This window comes from Pseudochaenichthys georgianus, chromosome 5 (genome assembly GCF_902827115.2).
Source record: "Pseudochaenichthys georgianus chromosome 5, fPseGeo1.2, whole genome shotgun sequence".
NCBI lineage: Eukaryota > Metazoa > Chordata > Actinopteri > Perciformes > Channichthyidae > Pseudochaenichthys > Pseudochaenichthys georgianus.
In genome coordinates this window covers 24,995,934-25,012,434 of record NC_047507.1, presented here as the reverse complement: position 1 = coordinate 25,012,434, position 16,501 = coordinate 24,995,934, and the positions used below count along the sequence as shown (strand labels likewise).

The window sequence follows — 16,501 nt, the reverse complement described above, 5'->3', positions numbered from 1 at the left end:
GAAAATGTAGCCTTTTAATTACCAATAAAACAGTAAGTCGGCTCCAGCATTGGTTGTCTGTTGATTGGACATTTCTGACATTATTTGTACTGTTTCCCTTGACTGGCACTTGCTGTCTTTTAATCAATGATCAATGAACCTATACACTTTGTTTATACTCAAACGAAACGCCACGGCGTGGGCCTGTACAAAAACGCAAAGGCGTTACATCCACATTAGGGATGTGCATCTCCATATCTGAAGCCAATGCGATGCGCATCTCGATACGTTGCCAACGATACGATACATTAACGATACATTTGAAGCACCAGGCGATGCGATACGATTCACCCCTGTTGCGATACAGTTCGGTACGACAGAGGATTTAGTTTTATTCCTTATATGCAGCATATCATAAATTAACAAAAAAGTGCTTCACATATTTGGTTCCCTCTACTAGTACTGCACATCCCTTTATGCCGTTTCTTTTTTACCTTAAAAAAAACACTTGGACCTTTCACAAACAAGCCTTTTTACAAGTCCTTTGTAGTCGTGTTCTCTGTCTCCAGAGTACAGTACACTTTTATAACACCTCACAGTTAAACAATTTAAGGATGCATTGCCCAGGATTAACAATTTGCAAATAACAACTACCATAGTGCAATGCCCATACAACTGCCAGCCTGATGTGCTTAACACTCATTCATAGGCTAACTCACCAGTGAGCAGAAAGCAGTGGTTTCTATATGAACAATAAAGAATACAAATAACCTTTCACAAACAGGTATTTCATAACTGCTTACAATTGTAATGAAGACATTTAAACTATTATTGGCAGTCACAGGCTGCTGTAAACTAAACACCACTCTCACTGACATAACACCTCACTGAGTGATTGAACTCATATGTCTTACTTTCAGGTTTTTCTATTCAGCCGTAGACCCCATGTCCCCTCTTTATGTGTGTCGCTAAGTTCCTCGTACTACTTGTGTACTTTAAAGCGGCACGGCATCGTTTACAATTTGCGAGCACATTTTCAATTGCGCGCAAACGTTTGCCAAAATGTTTGATTTGTAGGTATTTTTCGGTGCGTTGTGTTTCTCTTTGTCCTCGACCTCCATGTTTGTTGATAACTGAGACTTTCGGCCTCCGTAGTGGCGAAGCAAAGATCTAAGATCGTCTCTGCTGCCAGGATGAGAGGATATTTCAAGGTTATATATTTTGTCATACGAACATAGCTACAGTGCAGTTATGCTGATGAAAAATCTTAGGTCACAGGCTTCTCCAACAGTGCAACACAATAACACAGATAAACAGACAAATATTGTGCAAGTAAATAGTAAATACAAAAAGAATTAAAAAAAGTGCAATAGGCAAGGCAAGTTTATTTATATAACACCTTTCAACACAAGGCAATTCAAGGTGCTTTACAAAAATGAAAGACATTCAGACAAAGGCATTTATAAACAGTCATTAAAAAGAAAAGATAATAAAAGAAACATTAAAAAAAACAAAACATGAATACAAAGTTACAGTGCAGTTTAAGACATGAATATTTCACACAGAACTTCCATTTTACTGATGCCTTTCTTTAAAGGAATGGTCCACTCATTAGATAATTAATGAAAACTTCAGTATTTAGTGAAACATTATGTTTAAACCATACCCTGAAGAAATCAGCGATATTCCCCGGTAAATAATGATTTTATAGCTCTTTTTTGATCAAAACCTGTATATTCCGTCTGGCCGCCGCCATTTTTGCCATTTTCAGTAGTCACGTGATGGTCGTGACGTCATCCATGCGTTCACTTTGTCAACACACGGAAACATGGCAGAGTATTTGAGTTCGGACTCGTCAGCAGAGGAAGAAGTTTTGACCAATGTGAAGAGATTGGATGGGGGAATTCAGCCATACATATCAGTATGACAATACGACACCCTCTGTCCTTAGACCCTCACATCGTACAAGGAAAAACTTCCGAAGAAAACCCACAGTTTAAAGGGAACATGGAAGAAACCTCAGGGAGAGCAGCAGAGGAGGGATCCCTCTCCCAGGACGGACAGACGTGCAATAGATGCCGTGTGTAAATTGAAAAGATAATACATTTGCAACATAGGTAGTCCAAATGTTTGGAAATGCATGTGTGTATAATAGGAAGATGATATAAGATACTATATGTATGCATGTAGTACCACCCTTGCTAGCGATTCCCTCTCTAGTTTAGCATACTCAGCTTCGTTGTCCCTGGCCATAGAATCACGATTTTATGGGGCCGGAAAAAACTGGGGGGAAATACACACTAGCCGGTACTACGCTATATGGAAAGGCCACCAAAAACTGTCCTGGCCTGGACGCTAAAGGACGTTTAAAACGGGGCTAGCCGCTGCAATGGAAATGCGCTATAACATACCTTATTCTTACTCCGAGCACTACTTCTGCTCCTCCGTCGCTTCACACTTGCAGAGGGCGATTTCTCAACTGGCCGAACTGGTGTCCTTGTCGGTGATGACACCAGAAAGACCGATGGTACTGCATCTCCATTAAGTAATGGTTGTTCCATAAATCCCATGTTATGTTTTACGGAGTAGTCGTCCGGAAATTTGAAATGTTCACTGCATACATGAGCCTGTGAATCTCTCGGTTCGGGCCGGCCACATTTCGCTAGCCACTGCCTCCGAATGTACTTCTTACGCTTACCTTTTGGCAACAGATGGAACCGAGCATTCCGTGGATTGTTCCTATCAGAATTGTGGCAATATTTCGCGATACAGTGAGGCATATTTGAAGAGAGAAACTACAGTAAATAACATGGACGTGTCTTCGGAAACCAAACGCATGGTTTACGTCACGTCCGGAAAATGGCGGCGCCCACAGTGTTGTTATTTCGGTATATAATCAGTTTAAAATCACTGATAATGTCGTCGGATTAAAAAAAAAAAAAAAAAAAAGACTGGCAGAGACTGGTCTGTTTTATCGGATGATAATTATTTAAAAATGAGTGTCATGAGCATACCATTCCTTTAATGTTTCTCCGAACATGAGCTGTGTACGCTTGTATGGCACATACGTCCCGAGCATCATACACAGAAAATCAGCCAGGATACTAGCCCCAAATGTTCATCAACCAAAAGCGAAGCACAACCGCTCAGTTTCAATTAAAAGCAGCGGCAAAAAGATAAGTCTTCAGCCTGGATTTAAAAGTAGTAAGAGTTGCAGCGGACCTGCAGGTTTCTGGGAGTTTGTTCCAGATATTTGGAGCGTAATAATTGAACGCTGATTTACCATGTTTAGTTCTGATTCTGGGGACAGAAAGCTGACCATTCCCTAAAGACCTGAGAGATCTGGATGGTTCATAATTTAGCAGTAGATCAGAAATGTATTTTGGGCCTAAACCATTCAGTGCTTTATAAACCAGCAGCAGTATTTTTTAAATACATTATTTGACACACAGGAAGCCAGTGTAAAGATTTCAGAACAGGAGTGATGTGATCCACTTTCTTAGTGTCAGTGAGGACTCGTGCAGCAGCGTTCTGAATCAGCTGCAGCTTTCTAATAGATTTTTTAGTGAGACCTGTAAATGCACCATTACAGTAGTCCAGTCTACTGAAGATAAAAGCATGGACACGTTTTTCAAAATCCTGCTGTGACATTAGTGTTTTAATCCTAGATAGTTTTTTAGATGATAGTAGGCTGATTTAGTAATTGTCTTAATGTGACTGTTGAAACTCAGGTCAGAGTCCATAACTGCACCTAGATTTCTGGCTTTATCTGTTGTTTTGAACATTGCAGACTGAAGCTCAGTGCTAACTTTTATACGTTCTGCCTTGCCTCCAAAAACCATTACCTCAGTTTTGTCTTTGTTTAATTGGAGAAAGTTCTGACACATCCAGTCATTGATTTGTTCAATGCACTTACTCAGTATTTTAACTGGAGAATAGTCTCCTGGTGAAATGGTTATGTAAATTTGTGTGTCATCCGCATAGCTGTGGTAACTTATTTAGTTGTTTTTCATTATCTGAGCCAGTGGTAGCATGTAGATGTTAAAGAGAAGAGGCCCCAAGATGGAACCTTGAGGAACCCCACATGTCATATTTGTCAACTCAGATTTGTATTTACCTATAGAAACAAGTTGTTTCTGTCCTTTAAGTAGGATTCAAACCAATTTAGAAGTGTTGATGAAAGTCCCACCCGGTTTTCCAGTCGGTCGAGTAATATGTTGTGATCAACAGTGTCAAACGCAGCACTGAGATCTAATAATACTAACACTGAAGTTCTGCCACTGTCTGTTTAAGTGGATGTCATTGAAGACCTTTACAAGAGCAGTCTCAGTGCTGTGGTTTGGACGAAATCCTGACTGGAACACATCCAAACAGTTATTTAAATGCAAGAAATTACTCAACTGTTGAAAAACAACTTCTTCTATGATTTTACCTAGAAATGGCAGGTTTGATATTGGCCTGTAATTGTTCATTACTGAATCGTCTAGATCAGTGGTTCCCAAACTTGTTGTGCCCAAGGCACACCAAAGGACAAGTACAAATCTCAAGGCACACCTATTAGCCCTTATAACACGTGTCATCACTCATATCATGTAAAATATCTGTAAATGTGCATAATTATTTACTAATGCCAAATAAAATGTGACAAAGACAACTATATTACTCATGAAATATTTATTAACGAAATATTTCAGAAATTAATTTGAAACTTTATCAAATTAGGCTTCATCAAAGCAGCAACACACTCATTTAAACCAGACAGGTCACAAAATTAAAAATGAGGCAAAGGAAATTCAGCACAGAGAACTGTCAATGCAAGGAAGCTGCATTGTCCATGGTCCTGAACTACAAATTATAAATGTAACATTTCAGCAATCATCATTGAAACATGTGCTATTGTAAATGTGAGGGAATCATTTTGTCTTTACTCCTAGATATTAACCTTATTGTTGACGTTAATAACCAACCAATATTCTGTTATCTCCTTTCAGGAATGTGCTCCAGCACTTAAGTGTCAGTTTTATGGCCTGATAGGGGGGTTTACGACTGTGAGAATGCTGGCTTCTAAACACCACTGACAAGTGATTGAGTATTTCCAGTTGGGGGATATCTCCTGATGTTTACGCCTCCGCCAATATGCTGATTAGCTCTTTGTAAACTAGTTAAAAGGTCTATCGAGAGATAGGCTAGGCAGAATTGACATGACAACTCACCCGTGCAGTCAGAACCTTTTGCTGCTGTGACTTGTGATATGAATTCTCCGGCCGTTGACTTGTAATAAACTACCAGTGTTTGACATCAAAGCTCCAACTCTCCTCGTGTCTCTCTGAGTCCTGACTCTCCATTGCTGCAGAAGTTTCCCTTACAGTAAATATTTTGCCGACTTACAAATTAGTGAGATACATGTGCCTGTCGGGGTGCGCAGAATTTTTTAATCCTTGGTGGCCACTCGCAAGTCCTGTTCAACAGAGAGCCGTGACCTCCTGTTGTTCTTCATGTAAATCAGAGTAGAGAACGCCAACTCCAGAGATGGGAAGAGAGAGAAGAAGAACAGACTACGTGATATAAACAAACAACAAATAGCGTGTGCGGTAGCTTCGCCTTAGCATGTGTTCTTTGCAGGTGTTTGTTGAGGTTTGACGTGGTGTTTACAGCAGTGGATAACAGCTTCTGGCCTGGACACAGTTTGCACCTCACCGTCACATTCTTGTCTATTCTTCGGACGAACTCAAAATAATGGGCATACCTCCACCCCTCGAAAGTTATCGCTGACTCAGCCATGTTTATGCAGCACTGCACGTGGAGATGTGGACGCGCAAGTCGCGCAGATTACGTACATATAAACCTACAAAGTACTGATATAGTAAATTAAATAATAATTATTTTTGTGTAGTTGTATATTGCAATAATAACGTATATGGTTGTCACAAAATCCCACGGCACACCCGAACTTGCCTCACGGCACACCAGTGTGCCGCGGCACACCGTTTGGGAACCACTGGTCTAGATTATGCTTTTTTAAGATCGGTTTAATGACTGCAGTTTTCAGGGCCTGTGGAAAAACACCTGAGTGAAGAGACTTGTTTATGAAGTAGATCTGAGGCCATGCAAGGAAACACATTTTTTAAAAACCCTGTTGGAATAATATCAAGGCAGCAGGAGGAGGATTACAGAAGTTGTATAATGTCCTCTAGGTTTTTATCATTAATCTGATGGAATTGTGTCATGGTGTTTGAATTGATTTTAGGTGGACACAGAGACAAAACATTTGCTGTACCTGATGCAGAGGCACTGACTGCTTGTCTGATTTTCTGAATTTTGTCAGTGAAGAAGGAGGGAAATTCATTGCATAGAAATTAACAGGCTACTGACACAGAGGGGTTAGTTAGTTAGTCTGTCGACGATGGCAAACAAGGCACGTGCGTTGTTTTTGTTTTTGGCAATGATATCAGAGAAGAAAGACTGTCGGGCAAATTTCAATTCCAAATTATAAAGGCCAAGTCTCTTTATAGATTTCAAAGTGAACCTGGAGATTTGTTTTTCGCCACCTGCGTTCAGCTTTTCGACACTCTTTTTTCTCTGTTCTCACGGTCATGGCCTTTCTCCATGGAGATATCATTTACTTGTCACTTCCTTTACCTTAGTTGGAGCAATGGCATCTATAACATTTTTGAATTAAAATGATCTACTAGCTCATAAGTGTTTATATGCAAGTTATTGGAATGATATATTAGATAAATAGATAAATAATTACTAAGTAGCAGATGACTGTCAGGTGTTTAACAGATGTTGTTTCAGCAGTTCAGTTGTTTAGCAGTCTTATTGCCTGTGGTATGAAACTGTCTGTGAGTCTGGTGGTTTTTGTCCGGATGCTGCGGTAACGCCTGCCACACAGCAGCAGACAGAACAGTTTGTGGCTGGGGTGATGGGTGTCTTTTATAATCCGGAGGGATTTCTTCCTGAGCCGCTGGAAGTAAAGGTCCTCCATGGATGGCAGCTCCGTCCTGGTGATGTTCTGTGTAGTTTTCACCACCCTCTGTAAAGCCTTACGATTGAGGGCGGTGCAGCTGCCATACCAGGCCGTGATGTGATGGTGTGAAGAGTCCATGTCAGGTCCTCAGTGATGTGGACCCCGAGGAACCTGAAGCTGCTGACTCTCTCCACCGCAGTCCCATTGATGGCGATGGGGGCGTGTCCCTCTCTCTGCTGCTTCCTGTAATCCACAATCAGCTCCTTGGTTTTGCTGGCGTTGAGATGGAGGTTGTTATCCTGGCACCAAGATGTCAGGTTTTCGACCTCCTCTCTGTACGCCGTCTCGTCACCGTCGGTGATCTGGCCGATGACGGTCGTGTCGTCAGCAAACTTCACGATGGTGTTGGAGCTGTGTGTGGCCATGCAGTCTTGAGTGAACAGGGAGTAGAGGAGAGGGCTGAGCACGCAGCCTTGAGGGGCTCCGGTGTTGAGGATCAGGGTGGAGGTGGGATGTGATGTTTCCCACCCGCACTGCCTGGGGCTTCCCCGTCAGGAAGTTCAGGATCCAGTCACAAAGGGCGCTGTTGAGCCTGAGGTCTCTGAGCTTGATGACCAGCTTGGAGGGCACAATGGTGTTGAATGCTGAACAGCATTCTCACATATGTGTTCCTCTGGTCCAGGTGTGAGAGGGCAGTGTGGATGGTGAGGGCTATGGCTATCGTTTTTTTTTTTACCGATGCAAAGACGCTACAATCGATGCATTGCGAGTTCAACCCAAACTGTAGCCGATAGTGTTGCACGGTGTACCGATACTTGAAAGGTACCGCGATACCCTGCCATTAAAAACGTTACGATTCCTCCGTTTTATTAGTATCGGTACTTTAAGAATGACAGGGAAAAGTATTCCGGTGAGAAAGCGCTGTTTTAATAAGAGCCGTGTGTGTTCAGCGCTCTGCTTCCACTCCCTGCACTGCAGCCGTGCCTGCAGTCCCTCCCCTCTCAAGCACGTTCCAAGTGCCTCCCCTCTCGTGCACGCGCTAGCTGCCAGAGCATGTGAGAAAACGAGAAGCATGGCTGCAAGTGGGAGTGCAACTGCCGCTGCGGCGAAATTTGGAAGTATTTTAGCTATATCTCTGACAGTGAGGGCAAGCCTACGGACCCCACGAGGCCTGTCTGTAAGAAATGTATTAATTTTATTTAATACGAATTCTTGTCATTTATTTTATTTATTGTTCTCATTGTTTAAAAGTTTGTGTTATGGTTCTGGTGTGAAATAAAGCACAATAATTACATTTAAGACTGTTTCCCTTTTTTTCAAAAAGTAACGAAAAATAATCGGAATCGCAATTCTTGACTTGGTATCGAAACCAACATGTTGGTATCGTGACAACACTAGTAGCCGATGTGCACTCTTTCAACCGGTGCACTCGCATTTTGAGCATTTAAGCCGGTGCACCGATGTGAATCGGTGAATCTTAACATCCCTAATCCACATACATCTAACGCTTCTGAAACAAACATTGAGTGGGGTTCAGTTGGGATTTTTTTTGTCAAATTTGAACGTTTATTGTCCACGCTGCTGACAAATATGTACATATATTATATTATAATCCTGAGGTGGGTGGAAAATAAGTGACAAAAATGCTGAGAAAATATACAATGGTAGAAGTGGAAATATTTAAAACATGCTATCTGGAGCATTAATATTAATAAGAGGTAAAGATGAAATCCTACCTTTGGTGTGTTGAGTGCTATACCGTGCGGTCATTATACTGTGCGTCTCCTGCCCTCAGTGCCAAATCACCTTCATCATGATGATGGAGGGACCAGAATGGCCTCAATCCAGCTGCTTTGTGGAGATATTAGTGAATTGAAGCTGATGTCAGCACTGCTCGACACGCATTCATTTCCTGAGGTCCTTGGCCATTTCATTTAAGTTAAATGTACCTCTAAATTCTACTCCAAATGCTTTTTATTAAGCGAGGACTCTTTAAATGTCCATAATTCATGTTTTTGTCCTTGAGAGGACATTCGGGTCTCATCATAAGTGTGGAAACTCATGAACACACAAAGCTGCTTTATGGTTGTTGATGATGAAAAAGAGATAATGGATCTGAAGGTTTAACGACAGACCCTTTGTGCTGAACCGTCAGGTGGCTCTGACAGGCGCAATATTTTTCCCTGGCATGTTTTCTCCAGCTTCTCATGCAGTGAGCCCAGAGATACAGTAAATGTCTCCAAGCATGTAACGATTCATAAATAGGATGTTTACCTTGTACACTGTGGGCTGTTTTTTATACCATGTTATATTTTTAAAGTCTCTTTATATTGATTGCCTAATCTATCTTTTATTGTTCTGTTCTGGTCTAACGTTTTTACAAGAAGGTAAATTATGGTTTTGGGCTGAAAGATGAGGACCTCGGAATATGTCTGCTGTCTTTTTAGGCAAAGAGAGAGCATCTTCCAGACCATTTATATTTAATTCAGGAGTGTGTGTGGAGAGGTTTGCATTTATGTGATCTTGTAATCACAACAAAGCTTTTATGATGCGAAGGCAGCTGGCAATTTATGAAAACAACAACCTGAACAAAAATGATGACAACTGAAAGGAATAGTTGGTAATTGTTTCCTTGTTTGTGTTTTTCTGCTGCTGCTGCTGCTGCTGCTGCTGCTTGATGTGCATCTTTTGACCTTCTTTTTCAAATAATTGGTATCATAGTTTGGCTGTTATCTTTCCATACAAATTGGAAATGCAAAGTGAGGGAACAGTGTAACATTCCTATATGCAGCTGGAGAGCTGATTGAGGTCAATCTGTGATTTGCTGCCTTGGCCCTGGGGACCGGCTGTGATATCACCACGGGGCTTACAGTTGCCCACAGCTCCCCGAGTTTTACATATCTTCAAACTGTTTGCCTTTGCCCCTGCTACAACATCATGTCAAGTACACAGAGTGTTTGCATTGACTGCTTTTCATGCACTGCTGAAGCTCTTAATGGGCGAGTTAATCTCCCCTTTGGGGTAACAAATTATGTATTCTCTTCTCTCTGCAGCTCTTTAAAGAAATGCCAAACGCATGCTAATGTCAGTTTGTTGTTCCCTTTTTGGTAATTTTATTGAAACAACACTTCAGATAAGCATGAGGGGCTTTTAAAAATAGTGATTTGGCTTAGCTGTAAGAGAGCAGACATTCAAACTGTCAAATGGAAACATCTTGGTAAATATCACCCACAGAATAATGCATGACAAAAGTTCAAGCTGGCAGCATGTGATGAGCAGTGAAACCACAGCGTGTTGTTCAGGCAGCTCGTCGTCCTTCTCACTCATGTGGTCTTGAGGCATTCGGGTGCTTGAGAGAGGGTAGGAAAATTCTTATCTGTCTGAAAATATGTGGTATTTTTTGAAAGATTCATGCTAATTTGGCAACATCCTCTCCACCCAGTGACCTATGTTTTCCACGAGTGGGCTATCAAGTAATTCATCAGTGTTGAAATAATAAGGACGGCAGAGTATGTTAAATTAAGTATGTTAAATTGTTAACAGAATTCCTGGTAATCAAACCAAAGAAAAATGTAAATTCCAGGTTGAAATGAAATCTAGTTTTCATTCAGATATATTACTGATAATATACACAGTATTTACAACTTGGGCTGCAACATGATGATATTAGGATTTACGCATCCAGCAATCATTTCTTATTGATCAATTGTTTGGTCTATGGTGAAATGCATAACACAATATCTATTTTATTGCATTCTAATTGTTTTAGGCCAAACTATTACATTTGCTATATTGTAAGACCGAAAAGCGTAAGAGACAAAACCCAAGACTAAAAAAGATCCATGAATCAACTTTTGCTGCTTGCTAAGTTTGTTAGTTTTAACCCTCTGTAACTTTACGAAAAAAAGCGACACAGATGAGCGCATCAACATCGATGTCATCTTCAAGATTCTTTCATTTTGACTCTTTTTATATAGAATATTTTAGTGGATAATCAAATAGTATCAATGTATTCGGAAAGTTTAAAATCATTTAAATGAATACAGTATTCATTTAAATACAGTGCTTCACGTAACCGGCGTAATACGATGATAATGGCTATCAGTCGCGGATTAATGCAGAAGTAATTATCTTGTCTGGATCTGTTTTCATCACTAGTTTATTTTTCTGTCTCTGCCTCTCTTTTACTTGTGTGTGTGTGTGTGGGGTTGTGTGTATGAGTAATATCATTACCTCTGCTCTGATTCCCCTGATTTGATCAACAGTAGCTCCTGGGTTTCATATTCCTGGCACTAATGCCCTTGACCATCAAAGACATCTAAAGAAAAATACTCTTTGTTTGTCACACATCCCAAATTAAGTTAATTCACTTTGTCCGCTGCACTCACATCTCACAGAGACAGAGAGTGACGTGCACCGTGCCTGGAAGCATTCACGGTGCATGAGGAAATGTTTACCTTGTAAAACTCAGCATGTTGTAAAATAAAGCATTTCATGTTAAATGTTTTATAGACATTGGTGGTTTAGGGTCAAAGATGTTTGCTCGTTGGCCCTTCCATGATCAGCTCTACTGTGTGTGGCTCTTATTGGGAAATGCTTAAAGGTTATATAAATGTTGTTGGACCATTATTATTTTCCTCAACTGTTCAACATCTATTAGATCTGTAATCATGAAATGTATTTTCATAGGTGAAAATGCATGCCTCCTTATATTGAATAATAAGGAACAAGTTGAGAAGAAATTCATCACAAATACTATATGTATACTGGACATTACGTATACACCACTCTTTGTACTACTTAGATGGCGCCGCGGTTAGCTGCCTCGGGGTTGTGGTGCGCTCTGTTTAGTCTTTGATTGAAGTTTCACTTTAGACAATCATGAACATGTTTATTTTATCTACTTGGTAACTTGTGTGTGTGTGTGTGTGTGTGTGTGTGTGTGTGTGTGTGTGTGTGTGTGTGTGTGTGTGTGTGTGTGTGTGTGTGTGTGTGTGTGTGTGTGTGTGTGTGTGTGTGTGTGTGTGTGTGTGTGTGTGTGTGTGTGTGTGTGTGTGTGTGTGTGTGTGTGTGTGTGTGTGTGTGTGTGTGTGTGTGTGTGTGTGTGTGTGTGTGTGTGTGTGTGTGTGTGTGTGTGTGTGTGTGTGTGTGTGTGTGTGTGTGTGTGTGTGTGTGTGTGTGTGGTAATTAACGTATACAATAAGGCAATGGCAACTTTGTGACTTGGCAAATATTTTTCATATTATACTGTAAAGTGTATATGAACACAACAATTAGTGTTGCAGTTTGTCTCAGATTAAAAAAATACATGAGCTGAATATGGCGCTGCTGATTTTTATCTCTCCTTTTCACCCAGAATGGTGCACTTCCTGTTTGAGAACAGATGCTTATTCATTTCATTATTGAAAAGGTTTGCCTCCATCATTTGGCACATGTGTCAGGAACAGATGACAGACAAACAATATCTCAATATGTATGAGCTCAGTTGATAATATCAAAGTATTCTGGGTATAACTAGCACTGCTATTTATAATACATTTACATAGGAGACATTTTAGAGGAAGCTCAATTGTAATACACAATACAGAATGAAATGTGTATTCATTGTTAAATATGTAGTATTTTGGAATGTTACTTTGGTGCTATGTTACTCCTTGATATTCCGATGATGGATAGTTAAATGGTGTAGTGTTGTTTTGTAATTGTGATTTGGTCGTTGTTAATTTCTTGTTGTTCAAAAATATCAGTTTGTTTATTGTTTACCACTTCTAGAAAGCACTTTGTGACTTAAGTCTGTAAAATGTACCATATCAATACATTTTACCTCCTTACTTCCTGAGATTATTTTTTGAAGACCCCAACAGTTTTAATTTTCATTATTAAACAATGTTGGCACATTTTATGATGCAAACCAACAAATGTAACCATAACTACAGTCTGGACATTCAATACTTCTGCATTTGCTGTCTGAACGTTTGAGGGTAGATACAATTGCAGACTGCTTTTAGTTTGACGTTCTTTCATACATGTTTGAGGCCTTGCTCCTTTTTTCTTGCGATCGACCTTTGCATCCCATTTGCTGTGTTTACGATATTTCCGGCTTTCATGCAAGCTCTTATATTCTGATTTCGCTTATCTTTTGTTATAGTGAAGGACGCATCTTCTGCTAGAGATTTGAATGCATCTTAAGGTGTCAGAGGCGCAAAGTTTAAATCAGAGTTTAATTTGACCGTTTGGGTGACTTGGTGAGTAATTTACTGGAATTGAATGTAAAACTTGTGTTTATTTCCACACACGCACACGCACGCGCGCTGTTAATGGCGGACTGAAAGTGAAGCTGCTGTAGGAAGTGATTACACTGCTTGTTTCCTGTCCATGTTTTTAGCAGTTAGCTGTGCTAGAGCTGCAGAGGAAATGTAGTATAAGGTCAGGCTGACAAGAGTAAGCAGCACAATAAGCATTTGATCAGGTGACGCTGCAGCTTCCACCTGTGAAGGGCTGCAGAAATATTTATCCACATTTGTGAAATAGTATGTAAGAACATGTTTGATACATAAAACATGCAGATTATGTTTTAAAGTAAGTGGCAATCGTATAAAGAGAATGTTTGAGGGTTTTCTGGCTGTGGTAACAAAGTATCCGAACATTGTTATGGCTGCTGTTTAAAGGAAGTGGTCTGAATGAGCTCAATCACTGCAGAGTTTCTACCTGTTCTGTGTTTGTATTAAGTCTGTATTTAATCTATTTAACTTTACAAGTGTTAATCTACTTTTAAAAGTCAGTTTTCCCCCTCTAGAAGATCAGTTTTCAACATATCCATACATACGGTCTGCTGCTTATTTGATAGATCTCTAAAAATAACGCTAAGCTAAGCTAAGTTAAGCTGGCGTAACTTTCAATTGTCAGAGAGAAAAACGAGATTATTTTGTTCAAGTTAAACAGGCAGTCAGGCTACATTTAAGGTAATGATGGCATGACAAATCCCCGCCTCAGCTCACTGCCCCAGAACTTTTTATTTTCTCCATCAGTTTCTCATCATTTTGCTGTCTTCTTGTACTGTAGCTTTCAGGAAGCGGTTAACCTTGATACAGAGGATGCTAGAGAGATCTAAAACGGCTCACAACTCAAATGGAAAATTGAGGCTCATGCTCATTCATGTAGATACAAATTGAGAAATCGGTCTCCTTTTCGCCAAGACCTACATTTCTCTTTTATCTGAACCCTTAAAGGGATCATTTTGATGGAGTTTGTGATGCAAATGAATGGGAGAAAATAGAGTGATGAGGAGGACATATTTCTTAATCTTGGTTTTCACCTTGATGGAAACCAGTGTTTCTTCTGACAGATAATAGAAACTGTTAAAATAGAAAACAGTCAGTCTTCATTAAAGGAGGAAGTCAGCCCTTGGTTTTGTTGTACATTGAACTTAGGTGTCTCTAACTAGGACACCAAAGTGCATCTCTGCACTTTGTTTTGGTGCATCAGACCCATGCTAAATGTCAGGGACTCCCCTGTGTATCTTTCTAAAGATTTACTCCAAGTGTTAAGCTGCATCAAACTACCGTACTTTTCGGACTATAAAGCGCACCTGCATATAAGCCGCAGCAGCTAAATTGTCCGTCTGTCTTGCTCTCGTTCTGTCTCTCGGTTCCACTTTTACTTTGGCGTGCTACCTGTCTCACTCTTTTCCGGGCTCCAGCTTTTCCTGCTGGAGCCCGCCGCTTAAAGGTGGCGGGCGCCGACTGGTCATAGAGCCCATAGTGTTAAAGGTGGTTAATTTTACCTGTAAAATCCATAGATTTAGTACGGTACTTCCACATTTTATTTGCTGATTTATTTATATGTTTAAAGTAATAACAGTTTATGGCTGATATTTACGAACCCTCTCTCCCCCCTTACTCAGGACGTTTACTGCTGCTGAAAGGATGATGATGATGATGACGATGATGGGAGGAGGCCAGGGCCGAAGGTGCATCCCTCGCTAGAATCATACTTACTCCCCAGAACTTCACCCCTCCACCATCCATCCACTACTGTCGTCCCCTCGCCCGACGCCATGGCCAACCACCTGGAGCTTATCCAGGAGCTGCAGCAGCTGGACAAGGTGCCCAGCCTGGAGAGGCTGCGGGCGGCCCAGAAGAGGCGCACTCAGCAGCTGAAGAGATGGGCTGTGTACGAGAAGGAGATGCAGAACAAGAAGCGAAAGGCAGACAAGAAGGGGCGCAATGCCAAAGACCTCCATCTAGAGTCCAAGAGGCATGTGTCCTTTGCAGCCAGCGTGGCACTGCTGGAGGCCTCGGCCAGGAACGATCCGGATGAAGGTAGGGCCAGTAAAGAATATTTACGAGATGTACAAATTAGAAAATGGAAGTGAAGATTTATGGGGAAATGTGCTCTGTGTAGTGAACACGATAAATTACACAAGTGCTCTTTACACATGTGACCAATGTAATCACATAATCTAACAACTGAAGATTTACACTCAACTGTAACACGGTAACACTGAAAATATGTGCTGGGGTTTCGTCCATAAGTGTAGAGTCAAATGCAGCACAAAGCTCGGTGATGCCACATTTGAATAATTACTCTAATTTCAGCCACACCTCACTGCTTCAGCGTGATATCAAAATACCAAGGTCAGAAAAAACCGATTCGCTGGGCCTGTCCACTGAAACTGCCAGTGGGACTCGCTGCGTTCAAGCTGGATTTGTTCTGCTAGGAGAATGTTTTATCATTGTGAAATAATGGAGTTGTCACACTGAGATGAAAGTCTGCCAGTCTTTTAATTAAAATGTCTACGGATGCCCCCCCCCTATTTGGAGATAATAATTGTTTTCTTCAGTACAAACAGCCCCACAATGCTGTGGCAGTGCTAACAGCATGTCAGTGATGCAGGAATGATAACAGGCTGATTATCATAGAGATATGACATCTAATTTAACTTTACTTTAACTTTAAATTAGATTGAACTCTTTTGTTGTTGTTATCATAATGAATACAGCCCTAGCTGTGATACTCTACAATCTTTGCCTGTGCAAGCTGTTGGTACAGATATGGAAACAGCCACGAGGCCAAAATAATTCTCACATAGCAGATGCGGCCCTGCGCTGCGTACACACAGACACGTGCACACATATGCATGGACTGTGAATTTGCTCCAGCTGGAATGTTCTTAATGGCCTGTTAGATTTTATCATCTGTAACCTAAAGAAAGGTCTGATGAAACCAGCATGCGATAAAAGGACATCACCTAATTGTGTTAAAGGAAAAGCTCTTTCATTACTATAAAAAAAGTCATGTCGGTCATGTTGCTGTTGCTGCTGGTTCTGCTGCTGCCTCATTAGACACAGATAGGTGTTGTCGTGTGAGAGATTGTAGAGATGGTTTGCATAGCATTACATGGTTTGTGTGTTACCCTGCTGTGCAGTGTGTAGTTCTTCCAAAGTCTGCTGAGCCAATTAGACTTCAAACCAGGATGCTGTGGCTGTTGGAGTCATTCGTTTGAAAACTAGGAACATGCTACATCTACTCTTTTACTGTCAGCTTCTCTAT

General features: G+C 40.9%; 1 protein-coding gene across 1 annotated transcript in view; it reads left to right on the top strand.

The window, feature by feature from the left end:
• ppp1r16b (protein phosphatase 1, regulatory subunit 16B) overlaps positions 1-16,501 on the top strand; it is a 113,101-nt gene that overhangs the window by 24,934 nt on the left and 71,666 nt on the right. Inside the window, exon 2 of the mRNA XM_034083052.2 lies at positions 14,853-15,270. Within this exon, the coding sequence (XP_033938943.1) occupies positions 15,006-15,270 (265 nt within the window). The 5' untranslated portion in view covers positions 14,853-15,005. The remainder of the gene's footprint in view (positions 1-14,852; positions 15,271-16,501) is intronic.